Source organism: Zeus faber (genome assembly GCF_960531495.2).
Source record: "Zeus faber genome assembly, chromosome: 16".
NCBI classification, from domain to species: Eukaryota; Metazoa; Chordata; class Actinopteri; order Zeiformes; family Zeidae; genus Zeus; species Zeus faber.
This window is the reverse complement of record NC_137202.1, coordinates 14,152,180-14,177,312: the sequence shown is the minus strand read 5'-3', so window position 1 is coordinate 14,177,312 and position 25,133 is coordinate 14,152,180. Positions and strand designations below refer to the sequence as shown.

At 42.3% G+C, this 25,133-nt stretch overlaps 1 protein-coding gene across 1 annotated transcript in view; it reads left to right on the top strand.

Moving 5' to 3' along the window:
- The first annotated feature begins 5,499 nt into the window (after positions 1-5,499).
- Positions 5,500-25,133, top strand: part of abch1 (ATP-binding cassette, sub-family H, member 1) — a 32,870-nt gene continuing 13,236 nt past the window's right edge. The window contains exons 1-10 of the mRNA XM_080016511.1: positions 5,500-5,610; positions 7,261-7,412; positions 10,136-10,295; positions 13,742-13,896; positions 16,143-16,250; positions 18,293-18,386; positions 21,915-21,989; positions 22,555-22,735; positions 23,114-23,210; positions 24,121-24,289. Of these exons, the coding sequence (XP_079872637.1) occupies positions 7,276-7,412; positions 10,136-10,295; positions 13,742-13,896; positions 16,143-16,250; positions 18,293-18,386; positions 21,915-21,989; positions 22,555-22,735; positions 23,114-23,210; positions 24,121-24,289 (1,176 nt within the window). The 5' untranslated portion in view covers positions 5,500-5,610; positions 7,261-7,275. The remainder of the gene's footprint in view (positions 5,611-7,260; positions 7,413-10,135; positions 10,296-13,741; positions 13,897-16,142; positions 16,251-18,292; positions 18,387-21,914; positions 21,990-22,554; positions 22,736-23,113; positions 23,211-24,120; positions 24,290-25,133) is intronic.

Below are 25,133 nucleotides of genomic sequence, written 5' to 3'. Positions count from 1 at the left end.
TCATATTTAATAGTCGACATTTCTTAACAAAGTAAAATCATCATTCAAGTTTATGAGATTATCCTGTAGGTGCTTTTCATTTAGAGGTAACCTTACTTTTGTCGTGGAGAATAATTCGATAATTCGATTCTTTATCAAAAAGGCAGCAGTCGAGGTAGAGTTGAGTTCTCAGGTAGACTTTTAGTACAAAGTAACAAAAGCCGAGCTGGTCTGCAGAACATCTGTCTTTCCAGGACCGGTACAAACATTGGCTCCTACTTTTTGAGTCATGCTTATATTCTTTTCTGAGCTTCCCCTTCTCCCTAGACAATATTGGTGGTGGCGCTGCCCCGCTAATCTCCCTTGCTTAACCGTCTTTTTCTACAGTGTTGACATACTATACCTATAGGCATGTGTACTATCCACAATTGCCTCTTTTTGTGGTGCCCTTTATGCAGAGATATATCCATTACTAGTGGGGTTTCCCTTATGTATGTGCTTAAAATGACATCATACGTAGTATTTTATCTCCCCGTTCTCAGGTCTGGCAGAGCGTGACTCCCAGTGGTGCTCCAGAGCAGTGGAACAGTCTGGATCTCAGGCCCAGGAACAGCTTGCCCTTATAGGGGAGAGCTCTACGTCCACTCAGACCCTGCAGCAGGTAACCAGTTTTGGTGCTACACCGGAAGAAGTACTATTATCATTTGTTGGCAATCATGGCATCAGCAAAACTGCTGATCGCCACTCCTCTGTGTTTGCATAATAAAAGAGAATCCGCCAATCATCCTTTCTGGTCTGTATGTAGCCTGCTCTTTAATCATTTTTTAAATTTTCTTTTCCTCCCTGTCTCACCCCAACCAGACCGTGGAAGCCTTCTGCACCGAGCAGCTGGAGGGATCCAATGCCGAGCTGGAGCGGCAGCGGGAGGAGGTAAGCCGGACAGCGCTGGCCACACAGATCCAGGCTCCCCACGACCAGCAGGTCGTTGATGGACTGCGAGCAGAGCTCCAGGGCTACGTGGCGACGGGAGGAGGGCTGGTCCAGAGCTTCCTGCAGGAGGAGCTGAAGCAGGATGTCCCCACCGGTAAGGGAATAAACGTCCAGGCTTTTACTTTGGGAAGTTATGCAGACTTTGTTTCTCATCTTTTTCTTTATTAATCGAACAAAAACTGGTCAACCAGTGGGAGGAGTAGCTTTCTGTGCAAAGCTACTTTTTAAAAGATGGTTCTTTAATGCAATTTTTTCATACTTTAATTGTGTGTGTGTGTGTGTGTGTGTGTGTGTGTGTGTGTGTGTGTGTGTGTGTGTGTGTGCGTGTGTGCGTGTGCGTGTGCGTGTGTGCGTGCATCAACAGAAGAAAAGTGATAAGAAAGAGAAGCTCCCCAAGGCTAAAGGAGCTGGAAACGAAGCTGTTTATACACTGCCAAAATCAAAATTCCCCTTCGCTGCCAGAACGAACCTCCCACCATTGAAATTATTCTTTAAAGTAATATTTGTCAGTGTTGCTTTTTGTGTGTTTTGTGTCTTAATATTCACTATTAATATTATTTTTGATTTTATGAATGTTATCTCTTGGAGCCCGTGTCATGACATGTTCTCTCCGCTCCTGGGCTAAATCCAGCGAGCCCACTCTCTACAATAAACCGGTGTTTACAACCCCCTGTCTTCTTGTGTCTCTGTGCCGGAGGGCCCTGAAAACGCCACTTGGTTGGCGTGTAGTATGATAAACTGCCACACCCACTACGCTTTTATTTAACCATACCCCAAAATGTCGCCACCTGCCTTGAGAATTATGTAATTGAGAATTGTCTGCCCCCGTTTGCTGACGTAGGCTTTATCATAATTATGACCCAAAATCTTTAATCCCCGTCTGTTATGTTGGAGAGGGCCAATGACACCGATTTATGTCGCCCCTTAACCCAATTAAGGAGAGGCTTCTGTTTTTGGTGTTGTTTCAAGTTTAATCAACTCAAAAAAAAAAAAAAAATTAAATTATAAATCATTAATCATTCAATGAAGATAACCATATATATATATATATATATATATATATATATATATATATATATATATATATATATATATATGTTTGTGTGTCTATCTGTCTGTCTGTGTGTATAAAGTTGACCTAAAATAAAAATACAAAAATGTAAATATTGCTGTTTATATATATATATATACTCTATAACAAAACTAAAGTAAGTAAAGTTAACTTTGTTTTCAAACGTAGACATGGCTATTAAAATAATCTAGGTATGTAAATACAAATAAGCATAGAGACCAGAATGCAGACAGAAAATTGCACTTTATATAAATATAAATGAGTGAAGATAACATATATATAAGATAACCCCTAGTATATACACATATTGTACATAGAAAAACAGCGCCTCTCTCCGGTTTGAAATATCCTAGTCTGCCCCCATTTGGATAAGTGAAGACATTACAAGCCGAAGCAAGTTTCTCAATCCAGACATAAAACATCTTGAGTTGGAGACACATCACCCGAACATCACAATTTAATAAGAATAAGACTAAGTGCAAATTGCAAGGCCTTATGACATGGCAGCATTCATGAATCCATATCATCCATAGGTTTAAATTAACCTACATTTCACTGCATATATGTATGACTGTATGTATATGTATGTGACAAATAATATCTTGAGCTTGAACTTGAACTATTAAGTGAAAAAAGAACAAATATAAGGACACCAATTGCTGCTTTTTGGCCTTCAGTGGGTTCGGGCCCCACAACAGTAATTTTATGATCATTTACACTGACGTCACTTTGGGTGGGTGTGATGTCGACATGTAAACAAGACGTAATGCTTATATTACAATAATTTAAAAAAAAACAAGGTGTTTTAAAGGGAGCAACGTTTTACCACAAATTTAGTTGTAATGCTCAGACAGGACCCAGTATTTCAAACAACTCTGACGGAAAAAAAAATGATTTCAAACCGTGCCTAGATTTCTAGTTACGGTCTAGTTATTTTACTGATAAGCATCCGGGCGACCTCAAATGGAGTTGTGACGTCATAGGTGGATTCTCGATTCGTGTCCCTTTCTACTCACTCAACACATTCCACCTGAGAGACACTGTCATTTAAGAAAGCTCCAAACATCTTGACTCGTGATCAAAAACCGGGTGCAGGCAGAGCAATGGATGCAACTAACGAGCAAATAAACTAAAACACTACTTATACTAAAGGCAAATGGAGGAGACTGCCCTGTTTTCCAGAAAGAGCTGAGGAAACAGCAAGCACCTGCAGTCTTCATGTGGTCGCTAGGTGGCGCCAAACAAAAATGGGTTGATAAACCCAAATTACTGCTCAAAGTTTCAAATGTATATATATATTTTTTTGTGCGAATGTAGGGATTGTAGATGCCCAATTCATGTTATGAATGACTTATGTTGGATGACTTAAAAACTAAATCCAATCCAATTCAATTGTAGTTTGTATTAATGAACAAACGTACAATCATTGCATTCAATGATTTGAATGAGGACACTAGTGAGTGAACAGCAGCCGTGCACGCCCAATAAATCCTTTCAAACTAGTTGCAGAGCGGTTAAATACCACTTAATCACTTTCAAATAAGTTTGCGTTGGAAAGATGTGAAGCGGACGGCGGACCCCGCCACCAACCACGGAAACGGAATATAAAGGGAGCACGTACACAACACAAATACAATTGAACTGTTTCTGGCGAAGGTGGCAGCTAAAAAAAAATAAAAATAAAAAAAGTAATAAACAGTATTTTCTTTCACAAAATAATCGTACGGATTACCACTTTAACAAGGTCTATTTGTCTTCTCATCCAATTCCCAGCAAGTCAACACTCACCCACGGACAGTATACACTGTACATTAAAAAGATAGTGTATTAAATAAACAGCCTTATTTTCCCTATGCTTATATATTTCACAAATATTTGACTTGTTTGACATTTATGTTTAATGTATGCACCGAACACCAAGACAAATTCCTTGTTCGAGTAAACCTACTTGGCAATCAAGACTTCTGATTCGAATTCTATATAGATATACTGTACATACAGTATATACTGCACTACCCATCATCTTACGGGGGACTGTGGGCTGTAGAAGTCGAACTCCAGCAGGCAGCTCCTGAGGGTGCAGTCCCCATAGCTGCGCTGCGAGACAGGGATGGGGATACACGGGTGGAGGTGGAAATACATCGAAAACCGACCGATCGATGTGCATTTATAATTGATATCGACGGATATATCTCGACAGTCCAGCGCAGAGACTGGCGGACGCGGCCACGGTCCATCCACCCGCAGCAGCGCGGAGGCACACGCCGCAGCATCCGCACCGCCGCACCGACCCGCACGGCGCAGCCATGGCCGACGAGGAGGCACCTGCAGCCGGCGCGGCCGCGGCCACGCAGCCTCCCGACTGCACGGAGATGGAGGAAAGGGTAATGTGGGTTTTTATAGCCGCTGGGTTGTTTTTTTTTTTTTGTTTTTGTTTTTTTTTGCATGACAGGCCTGTTTGCAGGTCCACGCAGCAGCAGCAGCAGCAGCAGGACCGACAGTGACAGAAACTCGGTTATTTTTAATCTCCTCGCCATAGAATGGAAGGACGTGCAGATGCAATGGAGTGGAAAGCAGAAAGAGAAAATGGGTCTTATCGCTTGGCGTCGTCGTGCAAGCGCGAAATGCGTGCACACGCGCGCGCGCGCGCACACACACACACACACACACACACACACACACACACACACACACACACACACACACACACACACACACGGACACCGGCATTGTGCTGTATACGGTTACTCTAGAAAAACCTTCAAAATCAAGATTGACTTTTAAAGAGCACTGTAACATTTTTATTTCACCACGAGAGTAAATCAGGAGCTGCACGTGACGTATTGTAAATATTTATAATATAAAAATATATTTTAAACAGCATTAAAAAAAAATTGATTAATTATGATTATGAGGTCACTATGTCCTGATGATCCTAATGTGCTATTAATGCTGTTGGTCCACACACACACACACGCGCACACACGCACCCACACACACACCCACTGAGAGGGCATGCTACACCGTAAACCACTAGAGGGAAGTAACCGATTTGTAAGCTTGGCATTCGCCAATGACGACAGTATCTTGTGATGCAATAAGTAAGAACAATCCGATCATGATTGATAAGCTCAAGTATATAACATTGTTTATAGCAATACGAGTAACCGCACGCGCGCGCGCGCGCGCACACACACACACACACACACACACACACACACACACACACACACACACACACACACACACACACACACACACACACACACACACACACACACACACACACACACACACACTGGAGCGGGGAGGGGGAATTGAAAGGGGCCGGATGGCCCATGCATGTAGGCTACAGAGGCTGCAGGGTTTATATATATATATAGACAGAGCAGCTGCACCATTCCAGCAGCGTTGAACAGACGTGCGTCACTTTCCCTCGGTGGACGGCTGCAGAGGAACCTGCTGCAGAGGAACCTGCTGCAGAGGCATCTCCACGAAGCAGCAAAACCCAATTTCCACTGGCTGGTTGGCAGCAGGTTGGCAGCTTGGCAGGCGAGGGGCGAGGGGAGGTAAGAACTCTCTTAATTCCTTCTTACTCGCAAATCGGCCTGTTGCAATAGCCCATGAGTGTTTGTGGTTCGTTCGTTTTTCGAGCGGAGGAGGAGGAGGACGGGGGTCGCCGTGCACGGGGGGATCTCCGCGCAGCGAGCATCCATCCCCGTTCCCTTTCGAAATCCGGGGTCACGTCGATTCAGACGGAACCGGTTCTACCACCCTCACGAATGCAAAGTCGGCTGAGGGTTCACACGCGGATTAGTTCGCGAGTCTCGGAGCAGGCCACACACAGCAGCCCCCTCACCATCCTGGAGACTTTGCCCCTCTTCTTTTTATTTTTATTTTTATTTTTTATTTTAAATAAGGTGAGTTTTGGTTTTGGTGCAACTTTTGGTCCTATGGCGTCATCTTTGGTCACTGTCCTCACTTTGGCGGTGGCTCGGCATCGTTGTGGCTTTAGTTGTGCGCTCTGACTGTCAAATGCACGGGAATGCAAGACAACAGCGTTTGTTTGGAAACACCCGGTCGATAACCGTCTACGATCGCCATCATCTCTGTTTTTTTTATCGCCCTGACGTGAGTCCAGTCCGTAAGAGAACAGGCTCGACGATGAGGCGCGGGCTGCGGTGCCGATGGGGAGGACGAGCCAACGCGTCCGCGTCGCCCCGATCTCCTCGGGATTGGAGGGGAAACCCGGCAAAAGAAGGCCGGGATTAGAGATTACCGAGGGAAAAGGATTGTTGTTTTTACGACCCAAATACTTCCCGCTGACTGCAGATGCCTGACAAGTAGATGTGGCATGGGCTAGGAGCCGCTCTTTGGACGAGCAAGACGTCTTTCTGTTTGTACAGTTATTTTCACTGCGCACACGCACACACACACACGCACACACACACACACACACACACACACACACACACACACACACACACACACACACACACACACACGTGCGCGCACATGCACACACACAGACACCCTCACACACACACACACACACACACACACACACACACACACACACACTGAAAAGAGTCAGGATGATTGGCATCGTTGGACCAACTTGAAAAAAAAATGCTTCTGTTTGTGAAACCTAGATTTTTCCCCTAACTCAAAATTTACGCGAGCGTTCTTGAACTGTCATCAAAGTGAGGTCAGAGTAAATCCACCTGGTAGGCGAGGACCCACGTTCCTTGCTGCACTTCTAAACCCAAAAAAGATCAATTCGGAGACTGGTGCTCACAAGGATCGAAAAAGCAAACACACACACACACACACACACATAGACACACACATGCACACAACAATGGACTACAGCATAGTTCATGAAATCAGCAAATACCCGCGCAAATCAAGATGCAGGTGTACTATTGTCTGCCGTAAAGGACTATTTTTCCTAACTTTCCTCCAAAGACCTTTATTTTCTCTTATTACATGACTATTGCACACGTATTAAATGTTTTCTATATTTCATAATAAATTACACAACAGATCAATACAAAATGTTAAACTATAGTATTTAGAAGTGTCTGTTGTCGGTTTATTCGTGCCTTGGTCCATGATACAGTCCTGCTGCTCCAGGTCAGTGGACTGAGAGTCTCAGTATAAATTGTCAACTCAAGACTCCCGTCACCGAGCTCGTGTTCTTCTTCTTCTCTTCCCAGCTGAAGGAGGGGACCATGAAGGCAGACCTCGAGGCCCCCGTGTCTCCTGGAGGAAAGGACGGGTCGGCCATTCGCTGCCGGGACGTTTGCCGGTCCTACGGCAAACTGAAGGTTCTCAACGACCTCAACCTGACCCTCCCGCAGGGACACATGTAAGGACACCGCCACCGCCCCACTCACACTGTACACTCTGAATTCCACAGGTGGAATAGATTGAATTTATTATAACAATCTCGAAGCTTTTTTTACTATATCTGCCTTTAATTCACAAATTCCCACGCTGATGTCCCTTTTACTCTAGTTTTTCCACTATAGAGCTTATATATCCTAACATCATTATGTCAGATCTTCTCACGGATAATTTCAATTACAAAAATGTTTATCCTCATGGTATATCTGATGTTATGGACAACAACATATCACCAAATTCAAGCAGCCGCATTGGTTTATGTCCCCATCCAGCTTCCTATTTGATATATAGACGAGAATTGTTGTGGCTCAAATCACAACAATAGGAAATAATAATTAAAAAAAAAGTAATGACAATTAAAAATAGGAAAAAAATAGGCAATATGGAATTCATAAAAAAAAAAATTACAAAAATATAGAAGAAAATACTGAATAAAAAATGACATTGAGAAAATGTACAATCTAAACTGTAAAATAATGTTTTATTAGTTAAACCTGTATTTTGTTTTGGTTTTCTCAACTTAAAATCGTTCCTTCTATCTATCTATCTATCTATCTATCTATCTATCTATCTATCTATCTATCTATCTATCTATCTATCTATCTATCTATCTATCTATCTATCTATCTATCTATCTATCTAACTATCTATCTATCTATCTATCTATCTATCTATCTATCTATCTATCTATCTATCTATCTATCTATCTATCTATCTATCTATCTATCTATCTATCTATCTATCCATCTATCCATCTATCCAGCTATCCATCTATCATCCATCCATCCATCTATATAATGATTTGCAATCCCAAACTGCTCATTTATTTACTATTGAAATATGATTCATACATATCGCCATATTTGAGTGATAATACAATGGCAGTTCATGTCATTTTGTCATGCAATTGTTTCATTGTGCTTATTGTTGGGAAAAGGTGCATAGAGGCAGCATCTAATGTCACGTTCTCTCTTTCACTCACATTCAAAAAACACACACCTCTCATTTACAACAACAAGTGACATTAAAACTGAATCTGTATTATATTTCTAGGTGGTTGTTGAGAGCACAGGGAGGATTTCTGTTTTTGTCTCAGTCTGACAAGTCATGCGACTTGCAGGGAGTCTGCAGGGACATGGGCATGCAGTACAGTCGGGCCAGACCTCATAGAGCTCCAAAACTACTCATAATAATCATATCAAAAAAGCTTTTTCCGAGTGCTTAATGGTGATATGCTAAGGACCCAATAGTTTAAAGGCTTGCTGAGAGTGATTCCTTTCTCTTTCTCGTTTGGCTTATTTGCATGTGATTCTTAAGTGTGAATGTATGGTGTTGTGGCTAATCGATTGATGGATGTGGTTGGTTGAGTGATTGATTAATCCGTCGGCCGATTAATTGGGATGATATAGACTAGTGTTGTCAAAAATGATTTTTTTTCTATACATATCGATTTTGAATGTTTGTTTTTATTTTAGAAGTATTTATTTTTGTGTATTTCCTAACTTATATAAAACAACATTTTTAAACACAACCGAGTCACACTACCCCACCGTTGCTTTACGTTGCTATGGAAATTAATTTAGTAAAACCTGGATGCTTTTGTGTGAATACCTTACTTGTAAGTAATGAATCCTGCACTTCTGGAATGGGGAGACTTTCTATTTCCTAACCGGCTTTAATATGATGCCGTTTACTATTACAGTATAACATTTTTTATCATTTATAATTCTTTATTTTTCATTCATACGTTTTGTTTTTTTTGACAAAGTTTACCTTTTTGATTACCTGTGGGCACTAATTTAGTTGATATAATTTTTATTTAAAATAATTGCACTGCAGAGACAATGCAGACGATAACATTGGTGTTGTAAATGCTCATTTAAGTTCAGCAATTCTGTGCGTCATTTGTTATTGTTATTAAATTGTTGTATTTTATCGGATGCAAAAAACATGATATCAGCATTATACATCGGCCATCGGCCAACCCGCTCTCTAAATATCGGCAGAGGCATCGGCCATTGAAATAACCCGTATCGATTGACCACTAGTTTTGACAGAGCGTCTCAGCATGGAAAGCACATCCAGTTTCGGAACAATTCTCATTCATCATCTCCCGCACCTGGAATTGCACAAAGTCACGGGACTCTATTCTGAAATCTTTGGAGAACTTGAGGAACTCCACCAAATTCAACCAATTCACTCTGGCTTCATTCGACCTCAAATTAGACGTTCTGTTGGGACTCGGTTCAAACCAGCTACTTTCCAGACACAGGGTGGATCATTTCCCTCTGTCTCCTCAATGGTTATAAACCTGTGTTGACCTGATCTTTAGACAGCAGTGCCGATGTCAATGCTGTAAAAACCCAGATTAGCATCTTAACAATATTTTTTTGTTTCCGTCTTGTTATTTCAACACACTTGTTCTATCTAAGATCTCTTTTGCTTGGCTGTAAGTGGACACAACTCCATGCACCACTGATTTTAAATTAATCTTGCTACAGTAAGGCCTATTTATTTCCCACACAGTTCCCGTGAACGGTGCGCCAGAGCAGTGTGTTGTTATTTTGGAAGTAGGTTATTTTATTTTATTCCGTATGCCCTTAGGAACGTTCACCCTTGTATGAATGTGATTTAAGACATATCCAAATTTAACCTTAAATTCTTCTCGCATTGTTGTGTTAACAGCTACGGCCTGCTGGGCCCGAGCGGATGTGGGAAAACCACGCTGTTGAAATGCATTGTGGGAACTCTGAAGATCTCCAGAGGCCACATCAGCGTGTTGGGGAAGCCCCCTGCGTTTCCCGGCCATGAGGTCCCCGGAAGGATGGTGGGATACATGCCGCAGGTGAACAACGCACCTGAGCGTTACCTTTTCTTTTAATACAGATGGATTAAAAAAGCGCCCAAAAGGAAGCCATAACACACAAAATTATTATTATTTTTTATCATAAATATACAGAATGGGTGCATAAACAAGAAAACCCAGTCATCCACCTGTCAGCGAAGTTGAAAAGGTGTTGCCCTAGAATCACATTCTTTCGTTTTGTGAACGGCACCGGGGAGGGATGTCTAGAGCCCAAGAGGAAATCAGTCTGCTTTAGGTATGCTGTACGTAAACAAACATTTCACCGTGCGCGAAACACAATACGTTTCTCCCTGTGTCTTCGTCCCGGAGAGTCAAGCTTTGCTCTCCCTGCTCTCTCGGCTTTATGAGGCTTTTCCCCATCTCTGCGCGGTGCCATTGATCCGTCTTTGCCGTGGTCGCAAAAATCGCCAAATGCAGACGGATGAGGAAAGCGCAAGTTGCTCCACTTACTTGTTACCGTCGGCCGTCGTCATATGACTCTTGCTCCCGGTCGCGTTGCCGTTGTGTTCGGGTGCGTCTCGTGTTCAGATAACTCCCAATTTGTGGTTTAGTTTCAATTTTTTAAAACACCAATTAGAGAGCGGGACGCGTCACACCGGTCTGTGCTGCTATGAGTAATGAAAACGCTTTGAGGCTGCTTCGCCATTTCAGTGCAATTCTGGGAAATACTATCTTAATAAGGCACCGCTCAATTTCAAAGGTGCGGTGACGCACTTAGAAGGTTTCGGGTTTCGCTCCTTATTCGGTACTTCAGTACAGCAGTTTGCGAGGCTTGAAATTGCCGCCGCTCCGACTGGAGTTTCAGTTCCTCTTAAATGGAAGAGAAACAGGGAAAGCATAACGGCGGCCCCTTTCAGGTCAAGAGTTAAATGCATCAAAATTTGACACTCTGATCAAAAGTGATGAGCTGCTTGTAAGGGCTATAACTGTTTTATGTGTTCGGGACTGAATGCCGTTGAAAGTCAAACCCTACTCAGACTCCATGAATGAATACACTCTGGCTCCCAAACGAACCCGACGAGGACCGACTGATCGGTCAACCGGATCCACTGTGCTTTTTTTTTTTTTTTTAACTCTTACTTTTTTATCAGCAGAGACCGTCCATTCACTTTCATCGGCCTTCCTCTGTCGGCTTCCTGTAACATAAGTGCCTTGCTCGGTGGCTTGCGTTGCTTGTGTTTTCAGATATTCAGCCATTGAGTCCCTCTGTTGTGTGAGTTGATGCCAAGTAAGACGATGCTACATTCCAAATTCTTTATCATGCGCTATTATAGTGAACGATAGTGGATCACACTGTATCGTGGCTACAGACGCCCTACGAGCAGCATATTGAGCATGTGTAATTTGCTCACTATTATTAGTGTAGGACTAAACAACAGCTGTACCACTCAGCGATAACCACGAGCGTCTAATTTGTCCCGGGACAGGAAGTACTCCTGTAACGCAACACTTCGCCTGTTGCCTCTGTGTAATTAATATAAAAGCTACTGTGTCCTTGACGTGCGCTCTGTGTTGTTGCAGTGAGGGGATGTTTATTTAATAAAAAAGTGGAGTCCTTTATTTAAAACCACATTTTTTTGTATTCGTTTTTTTTCCGAGATAAAAATTGTAATCACTTTTCCAAGAGAATATATGAGTAAAATATAAGAGGGTAAGAGTAAAATTCCACAGCGAACTATACCTGAATAGTATTTGCGTGATCATTTAAATCATATAAAAATGTATTGGAAATTGAATTGCAAAGTCAAATATTGTTTGTATGAACACCTGGGTACGACAGTACAGTAGATCCGAGGCGGAGTAAAATAACTTTGTGGGGGGCGGTGCATAAGAAATGAGGTGCATATCAACAGGTGAAACAGGATAAGCAGGGGAATGATTTACCCGAGGATTTAGGTGTCACTTAGTTAGCTTATCAACTATCTGAAGAACAGGATCACCCAGTTACAGTATACATTCGTCAACCACATCAACATCTTATCAAATTAGTGCATACCGTAAAAAATGTCCTCATTAGTACATAAGTACAGTAGAAAACGTCCTCATAAGTACATACAGTGGAAATGTCCTCATAATGACATGCAGTAGAAATGTCTTCATTGGTACATGCCATAGAAATCTCCTCATTAGTTGATAGAGTCGAAATGTCCTTATTAGTACATACAGTAGAAATGTCCTCTTAGTAGATACAATAGAAATGTCTTCATTGGTACATACTCGAGAAATGTCCTCATTAATAAATAACGTAGCAATGTCCTCTTAAGTACATACAGTAGACATGTCCTCATTGGGGCATACACTGGAAATGTCCTCATTAGTACATAATGTAGAAATGTCTTCATAATTACATACAGTAGAAATGTCCTCATTGGTCCATACAATGGAAATGTCCTCATAATTTCATACTGTAGAAATGTCCTCATTAGTACATAATGTAGAAATGTCCTCACAAGTACATAGAGTAGAAATCTTCTCATTAGTACATACACTATAAATGTCCTCATTTCTACATAATGTAGAAAGGTCCCCATTAGTACATACACTACAAATGTCCTCATAAATATATACAGTACTTTTTGTCCATATTAGTATAAAAAAATAGAAATGTCCTCAATAGTACTTACAATACAAATGTTCTCAATAGTACATACAGTAGAAATGTCCTCATTGTTACATACAGTATAAATGTCCTCATTAGCACATACAGTAGAAATGCCCTCAAAACAATAAAAACTTAGTGATTATCACATGTGGCTCAATTTGGCTTTTTGATTGTGTTTAGAGGAAGTTAAAGGATCGTTTTCTGTGTAATTCAAAGCAAGCCTTGAAATGTTGGTTCCCATCATTCAACGCTCCATGGCACAACTTCACCAAATGAGAAATGGCAAAGTCTGGGCTTTTTAGATGGTTGCATATTAAAATGGTTGCAAACATCTATTTGATTGAATGTAGGTGACTAGAATCGGGAAGTTGCATTGCTTCCCATTGGCAAACCTCTGTGGCCGACACTTTAGATGCACTTGACAATTGTAAAAACACATTTTTAATGTAAACATGTTAGAAAAACATATGGGACTATTATGTAGGTTTTCCATTTTCAGAGCAGATTGAAAATGTTTAAAACGTCTTCAGACTTGGCACAGGACTGCGGATTCGCACAGTGAGAATCTGCAGCAGAGTGGTAAGTTTCTCAATAGCAAAGAGTCATCGTTCTATCAACTGGTATAAATGTATGATATATAAATGTATCATATATGTATGAAAGTATGTATATGCATGTGCCGAATAAACCTCTTGAATCTTGAATCTTGAATGTTGAAATGATCAAAACCGATCAAAACCTCCTTTAACCCGCTCTCCTCGCTCACACTTCATGCGCTTATCTTTTCGACTGAGTGACGCTGTGTTGCCAACATGTCGCTCAGGACCTGGCGTTGTACAACGAGTTCACCATCAGCGACATGCTCACCTTCTTCGGCCGCATCCACGGGCTGACGTTTAAGGAGACCCAGGAGCGCATGGACTTCCTGGTCAACTTCCTGGACTTACCTCAGCGGCGCAGCCTCGTCCGAAATCTCAGGTAAGACGATCGAGTCCAGCGTAAACTCTCTGGCCCTTGTTCACCGCAGATTCATCTGTTAGTTTGTCAGCGAGGAAACGGTCGATTCTCCCCCAGCCCTGCATTGGTTCTGTTTTCATGAGGGCAAGGTTTTTAGGGCATGGAACACATTAGAACTTATTGTCATGGATTTTGGTAGAGTTTAAATTTGAGCTGAAGTCAAAGTGTATTTTTTTTTTAACCTATATTTGAATACAGGTACTCCTCACTTTACGACCTATCTGTTTAACGACCGTTCAGACTTACCACCAGCTCTCTGACCAGTCTGGATTGTACACTGCCTACAATACCAATGAGTTTCAGTGTCAAGCATCTCATCTCATCACCGTGTATATACTATATACAATATATATATACTATATACACTATACATACTATATACAATATATATACTAAAGACACTATATTTACTATGTATACAATATATATACTATATACACTATACATACTATATACACTATATATACTATAAACACTATATACACTATATTTACTATATATACTATATACATTATATACACTATATATACTCTATATTCTATATACACGATATAAACTATATACACTATATATACTATATATACTATATACACTATATACACTATATATACTATATATACTATATACACTATATACACAATATACACTATATATACTACATACACAGGTCCTCGCCACCAATCCGCTTCATGACCTGGTCCTAGGAACGGAACTGGGTTGTAAGTGAGGAGTACCTGTATTGGGAGAGCATATACCTCAAATCGTCCAAGGCCTGGGGACCGCCCCTGGTTTTTAGGAGAGTTTGCGTAAGGCTGTTGATCAAACAGGTTGGGTTGGATTGTGCATCAAACGCATCCGATGTATCCACGGTCGAGTGACCAACCCTCCTTGTTTTGGGTTAATTCGGTGGAGGCCCCGGCCCACATTCCCAGAGCGCTGCGCAGGGGGGCAGCGACCCATGGAAAGACGATGAGGTTCAGCGTGTCGTCAGCAGACGTTGTGTAGAATGTTTGTATAAGAATTATGGGAACTGCAGCTTTACCAACACAGAACAAGGAACAGTGACCATCAAGGTGCCACTTCAGTCCGTTTTTAGTTTTTCTTATTCAGTGCCAGTTGGCAAGGACCATGCATTGTGACGAGATACTGGAACGCAAAATGTCAAAACAGGAGCATTTTCTCAAAAATGTCAATGTGAAATTACGAAGCGTTTGGAAAAAAGTTTTGAAAAAGTGCACTTCTCATCCTTTGAGTTTGCATGCCTGCTGATTCTATGCCTGAATGTCCTCCTTAAAGTTATGTTATGTTATGTATCGTGGAGTTACGACGAATTGGAATTGCCGAGCCGCAACTGTTCAACTCTCATGAAATGGAAAGCATTCATGGTATGAATAAACACGACTTTCATGCCTCTCTCTCTCTCTCTCTCTCTTGCTCTCTCCCTCTCCCTCTCTCCCTTTCTTGCTCTCTCTCTCTCTCTCTCTCTCTCTCTCTCTCTCTCTACTGCTCTCTCTCTCCCTCATTCACTCTCTCCCTCTCCCTCTTTCTCTCTCTCTCTCTCTCGCTACCCCTCTCTCTCTCCCTCGCCCCCCCTCTCTCATGCTCTCTCTCTCTCTCTCTCTTTCTCTTTTTTTTCCTCTCATCTTTTCTTGTCAAGAAATGATCACAGTCACTATGTTGCGACAACAAAAATTATCTAATAATGACTCCCCCACCCCCTCAGCTGCATGCATGCATGCATGTTGTTGCCGGATGTTGTCAGGCAGGTTTGTCTGGCATAGTGCGTCTCTGTTTTCTCTCTTTACACAGATGAACAAAAACACTGGATGGACTTTGCAACGTCAATTTGGGAATTGGATTTCTCCCTCCCAATTTGTTTCATTATTAAAATGTTTAAACCATCTTTATGCATTTCTTATCCGTTCAAATTTGTAATTTCGATATATGTATATACGCATTTAAATTTATATATATATATATATATATATGCATATACTGTATATGTATTTTCATTTTATATACATTATAGAGTATATACATCAGCATTATATCATGAAATAAGTTGCACTTTCATAACCTACAGCATAGGGACAGACACATATATTTGGAACCATCCCTTGTCTCTCCCTCGTCTGTGTGTGCGTGCGTGCGTGCGTGTGTGTGTGTGTGTGTGTGTGTGTGTGTGTGTGTGTGTGTGTGTGTGACAGCGGAGGTCAGAAAAGGAGAGTGTCTTTGGGGGCTGCTCTACTTCAAAATCCACAGCTGCTCATACTGGATGAGCCCACAGTGGGAGTGGACCCTGTGCTGAGGGCCAAGTATGCACGCGCGCACACACACACACGCACACGCACGCACGCACACACACACACACACACACACACACACACACACACACACACACACACACACACTGTTTAAGTAGGTGGTAACTGTGATCAAAGGAGCTACACAAAGAGAAAGAGAAAGTCATGAACATTTTGACAACAGCCTTGTGACTGGAGGAAAGACATTCCATGAGTGTCTCCCCGTGTAGTGTCACTCCGCCTCTTTCGCGTTCATTTGATGACCTGAATTTCAAGCTGCGGCGCTGGAAGGACGCAAAAGGAGGTTGCTTAGTGACAGGTTTTTTTTTTTTTTTTTCTGGGCGGGCGATCAAATTAATTTACAAAAAAAAAAACCAAAGCTCATTTATTAGTTTATCTTAATGCTCTACGAACTAATCAATCGGTTCATGATTTTTTTGTCTGTGTCATGCCGCCTCATTGGCCCATCCCCCATGGGACTTCAAGACACCATTAAAGAGAAATAATAGGTAAAAGAAAAAGCAAATAAATAATGTTTTTTTTTATAAAAAGCGATAACAATATATTATGATGATTATATTATATTATAATTTAACATGATTGTAGCATTTCCAATATATTCCAAAATGTTCAAGGAAACATACAGATGTGTCAGTGTTTATACATTACCTTTAACTAATTATGTTTAAATAAAAACCTTATTAACAATTCATAATAATGCCAATTTTTTGGGCATCATTGGCATAAAACACATTTGTGACTAAGTGATCCCATTGCTTTCGAGTTAGAGTCACTTACATCATGATGTTCAGTAAATACACTATGGGGTGAATTCACATCGCGATTTCTCAGTTTTTGCCGCTGCTAAACCGGCGTAAATAACACAAAAAGTGAGCTTCTAATTCACAAAGCACCCGCAAAGCACCTGCAAATAGTGTCTATGTGTGCCGGTGCTATTTGCACGTATTTAAATTCGGTACAATGCAAACATTTGGTGCAAAATTGGCCCCTTTCTATGCAAGTGAGCCTCGTTGCAAATAGCATCCAATTGACAAACACTGGGGCTAATAGCCACACGCAGTCAGAGTGACGCTATTACCGCCTGCAGAGACCTGGTGGTAACTGCGCAAGACCAAAAAAAAAAAAAAAGGCAGCGCTGCGCGACCGTCTTCAGAGAGCTATGTCACGGCATCTGTAGGCAGTCGGTGGGTTTTCAAACCGCACTCCAAAAGCAACTTGTCAAAAGTCTGAAATATTTTTTGTACAAATAAGGCTTTACAAACATTGACAAAAACGGTTCTTTAATTCTTATTAGACTCAAAGATATAGAAAAAAACAACAACTCAGAGTTATAGGGAGTAGAGATAAAGTGGTGAAAACTGGCATTGAACCGCAGATGGCCTCGAACCCGCAGAACCATGGACAGCTCCGCAGGCCGCGGATTATTACATTGTAATAATAAGATTCGGTGAAAACTGGAATTTCTTCAGTAAAAATATAGATTATAGATTTTATATATATGGAGACCGCCCCCCACCCCTCCCCGCTGATGCACAGATTTTTCACTTTTGCACATGGATCATTGCAATCAGAGGCAAAACAAGCGCAAAATTGCACTCAGCGGCAACACTTTGTGGCCGTGTTCGCGCTGGCATATCATTTGCGCAATATCTTTTGTGTAATCGGACTCTAAAACGCCGCGGATAGTGGGCGTGATTTGTATGCGATTCCTTGTGCGATAAGCAGCCGCGATCCATTTCTTTGTGAATTCGCCCCTATATTTTGCAGTGTTGTTATAATAGGTCTGAAATGCGTAACCAGATACGCCCAACATGACTTATAATCACACAAGCATAAAAAACGAAAGCTATTCCGTCGGCATCATGAGAGGAGTGGAGAGCAGCGTTTCCCCGCAGGGTCATTATGTAATAGCGCCTCATTGTCACACAGATCTGATATAACCGGCCAGCTGGCGGGCTTCCATGCGCCGGCTGAGCTTTTTCACCATCCCCAGCGTTGCGTAACCGACCGGGCGTCCGGTTTGTCCTCTCCAGGATCTGGCAGCACCTGGTGGAGATCGTGAAGACGGGGAAGGTCTCGGTCATCATCACCACGCACTACATCGAGGAGGCGCGGCAGGCCAACGTGGTGAGAGGGAGGAACGCACACGCACACACCCAGCCGCGCACGCGGGAGCGCACGTGAGGGTTTTTTTTGGACAAAAACGGTTGTGGGGACGCCCTGAGGGTGACTAGGAGCTGGGTGACTGGGTCCCCCGAGAACTAGATACCTTCAAGGGCTGTTTTTCTGGTTGTATTCGCACCGCCGGTAGGAACAGTGAATGGGTGCCGAAGTGACGTCAGCCAATGGGGTTTCAGCGTGAGTTCCGTCTTGTCTTAAGTTGAAATAAACTTTCACTGATTTCACCTCATCAGTCCGCCAAAATCTGTTTCTGAACAAATTTTAGGCAAGACATAAACAATCCTGTTCCTTCACTCATTAGATTTACAAGAGGTAAATTTAAAGTGAATTTAAAGTAAATTTGTTCCGACTTTCGTAAGTCAAGGCCCGCATCAGGACAGCGCACGGGGATTTTTTGGTTTTATTCCATTAACGTCTGAAAATAAAAGAAGTCAAATAAATACGTCTACAATAAAATATTTATTTTTTATTACTTTTCATTTTAATTGGTTATTTTTTTCATTCCCGCCGAGCGTACCGAGTGGTCCCCACCCGGGGGGGATGCAACTGGATGGGCTGTCCTCAGCCCGAGGGAACGTCACTGAAGGTTCCTTCCGGGCCGGTTGGTCCCTGCCCTGGAGAAGGAGCTAAAAAAAAGTCCCTCGAGAACGGCGTTTTAAGAACTTCGATCGTTCGCAGTTCCCGAGCACACAAAAAATAAAATTCCTGTGGTGCGAAAACGCCCATTCATGTAGGAGCCCGTACAAAGACAAATGTCGCACGCTCGAATGCATGGACGCACGCAAACAATCATCCAGTGATTCATGGCCTCTCACACACACACACACACAGCCGTGTGGCCATAAACTAACTTTATTTTCCAATGTTTATTACAAAGTTGGTGGTGCCCAACTAAACTTTAGATATTAATAATAGGTCCTCATCACACACACACACGCACGCACGCACGCACGCACGCACGCACGCACGCACACACACACACACTTGATTCTCACCAGAAACACACATGTATAAACATGTGCAGATATGGACACAATGCGCCCTGGAACACACATACACATACACACACAAACACACACACATTAAAACCCCACTCCACTGCCCTAGAGCAGTGCAGCTTTTAGGTCAGGCTTTCTGAGCGGGCAGCTATGAGGTCATCTAATTGGGAAACAATGGCTCCTTTGATCATTGCTCTGTTGGGCCACGATAGAACATAAAAGAAAGTATTCGCTGTGAGGTTTGACGGTTCAGAGCAAGGTTCATACTGAACTGACTGGCAGAGGTCGGGAGGAGACAGGTCTCTGGACCCCGCAGTTAACTTTTTTGTGGTTAACTGCACGTGAAAACCGCACTATATGTAAAATTGCAGTTCGCCATCTCCATTGGCATGACTGATTTCTTTGCAGCTAATTCATTGAGATTGCTTTATGTTCCGCATCAGCATTGTGAAGTGCAATCGACTTGAGTTGTCTTAGCTCCACCTAAACATTTCACTTGAATATGAAATCATACCAGGTTGCATGACGTGAGCAATCAGCCATTTCCCAGGCCAGGCTCAGGAATGTGAGGATAAATTTAATTCCTGGATTTCTTTCCTTAATTCTTCTTACAAAAAAAAAGCAAAATCACACCTTAAAGAAATCACAGTCACCATAGTTAGTTAGTAGTTCATATTTTATTTACATATTTTATTTTATATATTTATTTATATTTACCCACAGACTATAAATATATCTTGAATGCTAGTTGACCCTGTTAAAACAGTCAAACAGTGGGAATTTCACACTGGGAATTTCAGCATGTTCAAATAGTAGGGACGTACGAATCATGGGCGATTCGTCCTTTGTGAACGTTACGAGCCGTCGTTCCGTCGTTTTTTTTTTTGTATTGATTTTGCGAGCAAAAATGTGAGTTAGGAGGAGCGAGCTTCAGGTGCGCCGCCGCTAGTTGGCGTGGCGAGCGAATGCGGCCAGCATCCCGCGTCTCACTCCTTCACTTCACGTGGTTACCTGAGCATGGAAGCATCTCTTTTGTGTTTGGTGCTTTTTGTGCAGTTATTTTGCCAAAAGAAAATTTTCTCACCACGGGTCCTAAGAACGTAAATGCTGAGAAGAAGAAGTGGATGATGTTATTGAGTTAAAGCAGGAAATCATAGCGATACTCTTCGACATTCTCTTTTATTATGAATACTATAAATACATATTTCTTATTTAAAAACACGTAACAAAAAAAAATTGGGCTTTTTTCTTGGGGGCTGGAATGGATTAATGGCATTTCAATTCATTTCAATGGGGAAAATTGGTTTGCTATACGAGCAGACTGAATTATGAGCTCTGTCACGGAACGAATTAAACTCGTAAGTCAGAGTACCACTGTATTTGCTCTGTGCCTTGGAGTTTGCTCGGCGTAAACACACTCATTCCTAAGCCGTCCGCTGGACTGTGAATGCCTTCAGCCCCTAATCTCCTCCGTATCATTCAGTGTGTTTAACTTGCTCCCTAAGTCTATTTAACGTAATACTCCAGACTGCTCTGAGATTGCAGACCGGGCTATTGAAACACCATCCCCGCCCCCCGCCTTATCGGATTATTTGGCCTTGTAGGAAGGCTTGTGGGTTGTGGGGAATGCATGTAAACGTGCTGCGGCCGACGGCGGAGGGCACGCAGGACCGCTCAGTCAGGAGGTCACGGCGGGAAAAACTCTCTTATCTACACTGTCTCGGGGAATGTCAAAAAGGAACGGAGCCCCCCCCCCCAAAAAAACGACACTCGATGCACTGCGCGATATTTCTGTTTGTCCATTTTGTCGCCCGCACACCCCCCGATGCTCAAATCGAGGCGGAAAACAGAATCGCTTATGTGGAATCGGCGGCGGCGGGCGGGATGTCTTAATGCTGATGAAATAAATCAGAAGACTCCCTGTAATTCGTGCGGTTGCTCAACACTAGTGGTGCACTTTTCGCTCCGGGCGGAGAAATCTTTGAAATGACTCTCGCCTGGAGTCACTCTGACAAAAGAGCCGTTTGTTTTGTTTCGTCGGCGACTCGTTGACCGCAGCCGCAGAGACGGAGGAAATCACAGGGCCCCCACTCTCCGGATTTGCAAAACGAGGAGGGTTTCGACTCAGGGAGTGGGGGCGCGAGAGAGGACCGAATAAAAATCAACAACGAACGCACAAATGAGTCAGAATATTTGAACAAACCTTTATACGAAGCGACTTTGTGGAGAAGCGTGTCTTAAGAAAGAGCCGAACTGTTGAAACTGCCCATCGCTCCTTAGATCCAATGAAAATAATACAAAATCTGTAGATAATTATCACTGAAATTTCTTTGCAAAATATTGTTAGGTTACGATCTAAAATGTTAATTTCATACTAATAGTTAATGAGTGACTTGCCTGCTAATGGCCATGGAAGAGTAAAGACTTTATACTACTAATGACATGTTATCTTAAAGGCATCACGTCCTGTCTGCAGGTCGGTCTGATGAGGAACGGGTGTTTGCTGGCGGAAGGACCTCCAGAGGAGGTGATGAAGCAGCACAATGCGTCGGTGAGTAACGTCTGGAAACTGGACTCATCCACCTGTATCTCTTTCTCGACTGCGCTGTTTTTTCCACCTGAATTTCCCCCCGGGGATTAATAAAGTTTTATCTTATCGTATAATATCGAAGTTCATTTGGCCTTGTGACTCACAAACGATTAGCTTGCAGCGAACAAAACTATTTAATGACATTGACATTGAGGCAATATTGATACCGCAGATTGTGGTCAGCTTGCTCAAAAAAATTTTTTTTTTCCTTTTGAAACTATTTTTTCATTTATTCTCAAGAGTCATATAATAATGAAGGCAAAAATATATATATATATGTGAGAAACCAAAAACAAACAACAAATCCATTGAGATTTTGTTGGTGAGATAAACAAAACGGTAACATTTTCCACACCCCTAACCTTCAAATAATCCAACCTCAAACGTGCAGCCATTGGTATTGTGAATTGCGTTGATAAATGTCATGGATAATGATAACGTTAATGTTAATAAATTATAGTGTTAATGAAGGTCATGGATAACCTCTTTTCGGTTCCCTGTCGGACCTCGCCGTCGCCCACTACAGACCCTGGAGCACGCCTTCCTGCAGCTCTGCGAGGTGTCCGACCAGAACTGCTCGAAGCGGAGCTCCGGTCAGCTGGGCGGAGTCCTGGATAGCAGCCAGTCGTTTGAGAGCGGCCGCGACGAGAGCCGCCCCATCCTGGAAAGCGGACCCGGGTCGACGGAGGAAATACCCAAATATTCTGGTACTGTTGTGATATTGGGATTTTCGAGCCAAGGACCCTGATATACTGTTCGAAGACAGAGATATAACAAGCAAATGTGGAATATAGAAAATAAAACGACAATCGTATGCTATTTTTGGTACTGGTCATCGGTCTGATACCCAATATAAGTATTGTTATTGCTGTGTCCTTATTTCCTTTTATTTATTTATAATATTCACATTTCTCAAAGTCATGTGTTACTTGAAGTTTGTCGTTCAATGTAGGCGAACCAGATTGAAAAAGTAAAGTAAAAAGTATTTGCATTTAGTGTGTGTGTGTGTGTGTGTGTGTGTGTGTGCGTGTGTGTGTGTGTGTGTGTGTGTGTGCGTGCGTGCGTGCGTGCGTGTGTGTGCACAGCGGACTGGAAGGTGAGAGCCAGGCACGTGATGCCTAAGTGGCGGAACATCGCTGCCCTGATGATCAAAACCCTTGTGCGAATGAAGAGGATGCCGGGGTGAGGACGACGATGATGATGATGATGATGATGATGATGATGGGGTGTAATGATGATGATGATGTTGAGAATGATGATAGGATGACAATGATGATGGTGGTGGTGAGGAAGAGGATGACGAGGTTTATAAGAATAATGATAAAGATGATGATGTTGATGATGATGATGATAAAGATGAGGATGAAATGATGATGACGATGATGATATTAAAGCAGCACTATGTAACGTTTGGTATTTTGTATTTTGCACCCCCACCGTTTCTGAGGGCAATTGTACTCTTACACCGCTGTCGTAAAGCTCGGTTCGGTGTCCGAAAATTATTTATTTTACAAATAAAACAAATTTGAACCTTATCGGTCACGTTTCAATAACAGGCGATGTTACAAGCACAAATGTAATGTACGCCGAGGTTACAGCAGCGCGAGTCAGAGGGGGGGACAAACCCCTTGGCGCAATACTGACCCGTCTCATCCGTGCCGTCGGGGAGGTGGAGCGGCTATGTTTTGTATGCGTATTATTACATATTGCATTTTTTCGACGGGCAAGTTTGTAATTAATGTTTTGCTTTATAAATTTTACCAGGGGGGGGGGCGACCCGAGCCAAACATCAAGGAAGTGCTGAGGGCCGTAAAAGCAGTAACGCACTTTTCCCGCGCTTTCGTACCGGAACGCAGAAGTTACATAGCGCAAGAACAGGCGTTCGGGTGGGCTGGGTGGGAATGAAAGAGCTGCCGTTCTCCATATTTACAAGTCAGAGTGCCACCAAAAGGATTTTGTGGCTGTTATTTTAAGGTAAAACAAATAAATAAATAAAAAGCCACATCGTGTTGCTTTAACGTTCTCCTTTCCCCTCACAACGCTCCAAATGCTCCCGAGTTCCGTTTTAAACCTGTGCTTTGTTTTTATCCAGATCTCTGTGTTTTCAGTTCCTGCTGCCCGTCATCCAGATCTCCCTGATGTGTCTGTGCATCGGAGGCGACCCCAGGGGCATCCAGGTCGCTGTGGTCAACAACGAGACGTCGTCTTCGGGCTACAGCCACTCGCTGCTCTCCTTCCTGGACAACTCCAGTATAGAGCAGGTATTCCATAAAGCGAGGAGAGGGAAAACTAGGATTTTGGAGGAAAAATACCAGGAAAGCATACCTTTTGGAGAGTACACAAACTGTAAATATTCACTAAACATCTAAATCCTGAAGAACAAAGCCGGAATCTGAGCTCTTCCTATGATCCTGGGCCTTCATGCCTGATTGTTCCGAGAATAAAAGCCATTTAACCCTGACTCTGAACTGGAACTGGGATGTTTCAGGGGCTGCAAGGTGCTATATTATACTTTCAGGGATTTTCTTTGTAATGCACAGAGTTCAGCCTTACATGTTTTGAATGCCTTTGAATGTCATCCACCTTCATTTCTACATTGTGTTTTTGGGTAATTTATCACGGGCCATTGTAATTTCTTCAAATTGTAATCACCCAATACATTCAGGCCACTAGAATCAGAAAGTGTTATTTATATCCCACCGATATCTATACCAGTTCTAAACTTTTAAGTAACGACTGATACTGAGTGCCCACCCATTACCATTATGTTTGGACTCAAACAAAAAAAGTTGAAAATCTATTCAACTTTTCAATCCATTCAATCTATTTATTCTGGTCTTTTTTTGCCTGTTTTAATTTTGGAACCCTACTACGCTGTGCTGGCTCCCTGAATACCATTGCACTTTAGACCTCAGACCACAAATAGACTTTTTTGTTGGTTTCATTTCTTTATTTCTAATTATCAAAGAGGAACTGTGTAGTTCCTGTGGATTCCGCCAAGCTTCTTCTTCCCTCTCTGATAGATTAGGTTTGATACCTCTAATTCAGTGTGTAATATGTAACCTCTAGGCGATTTGGGGTCTCCAATTCTGTGTCTCTACAAGT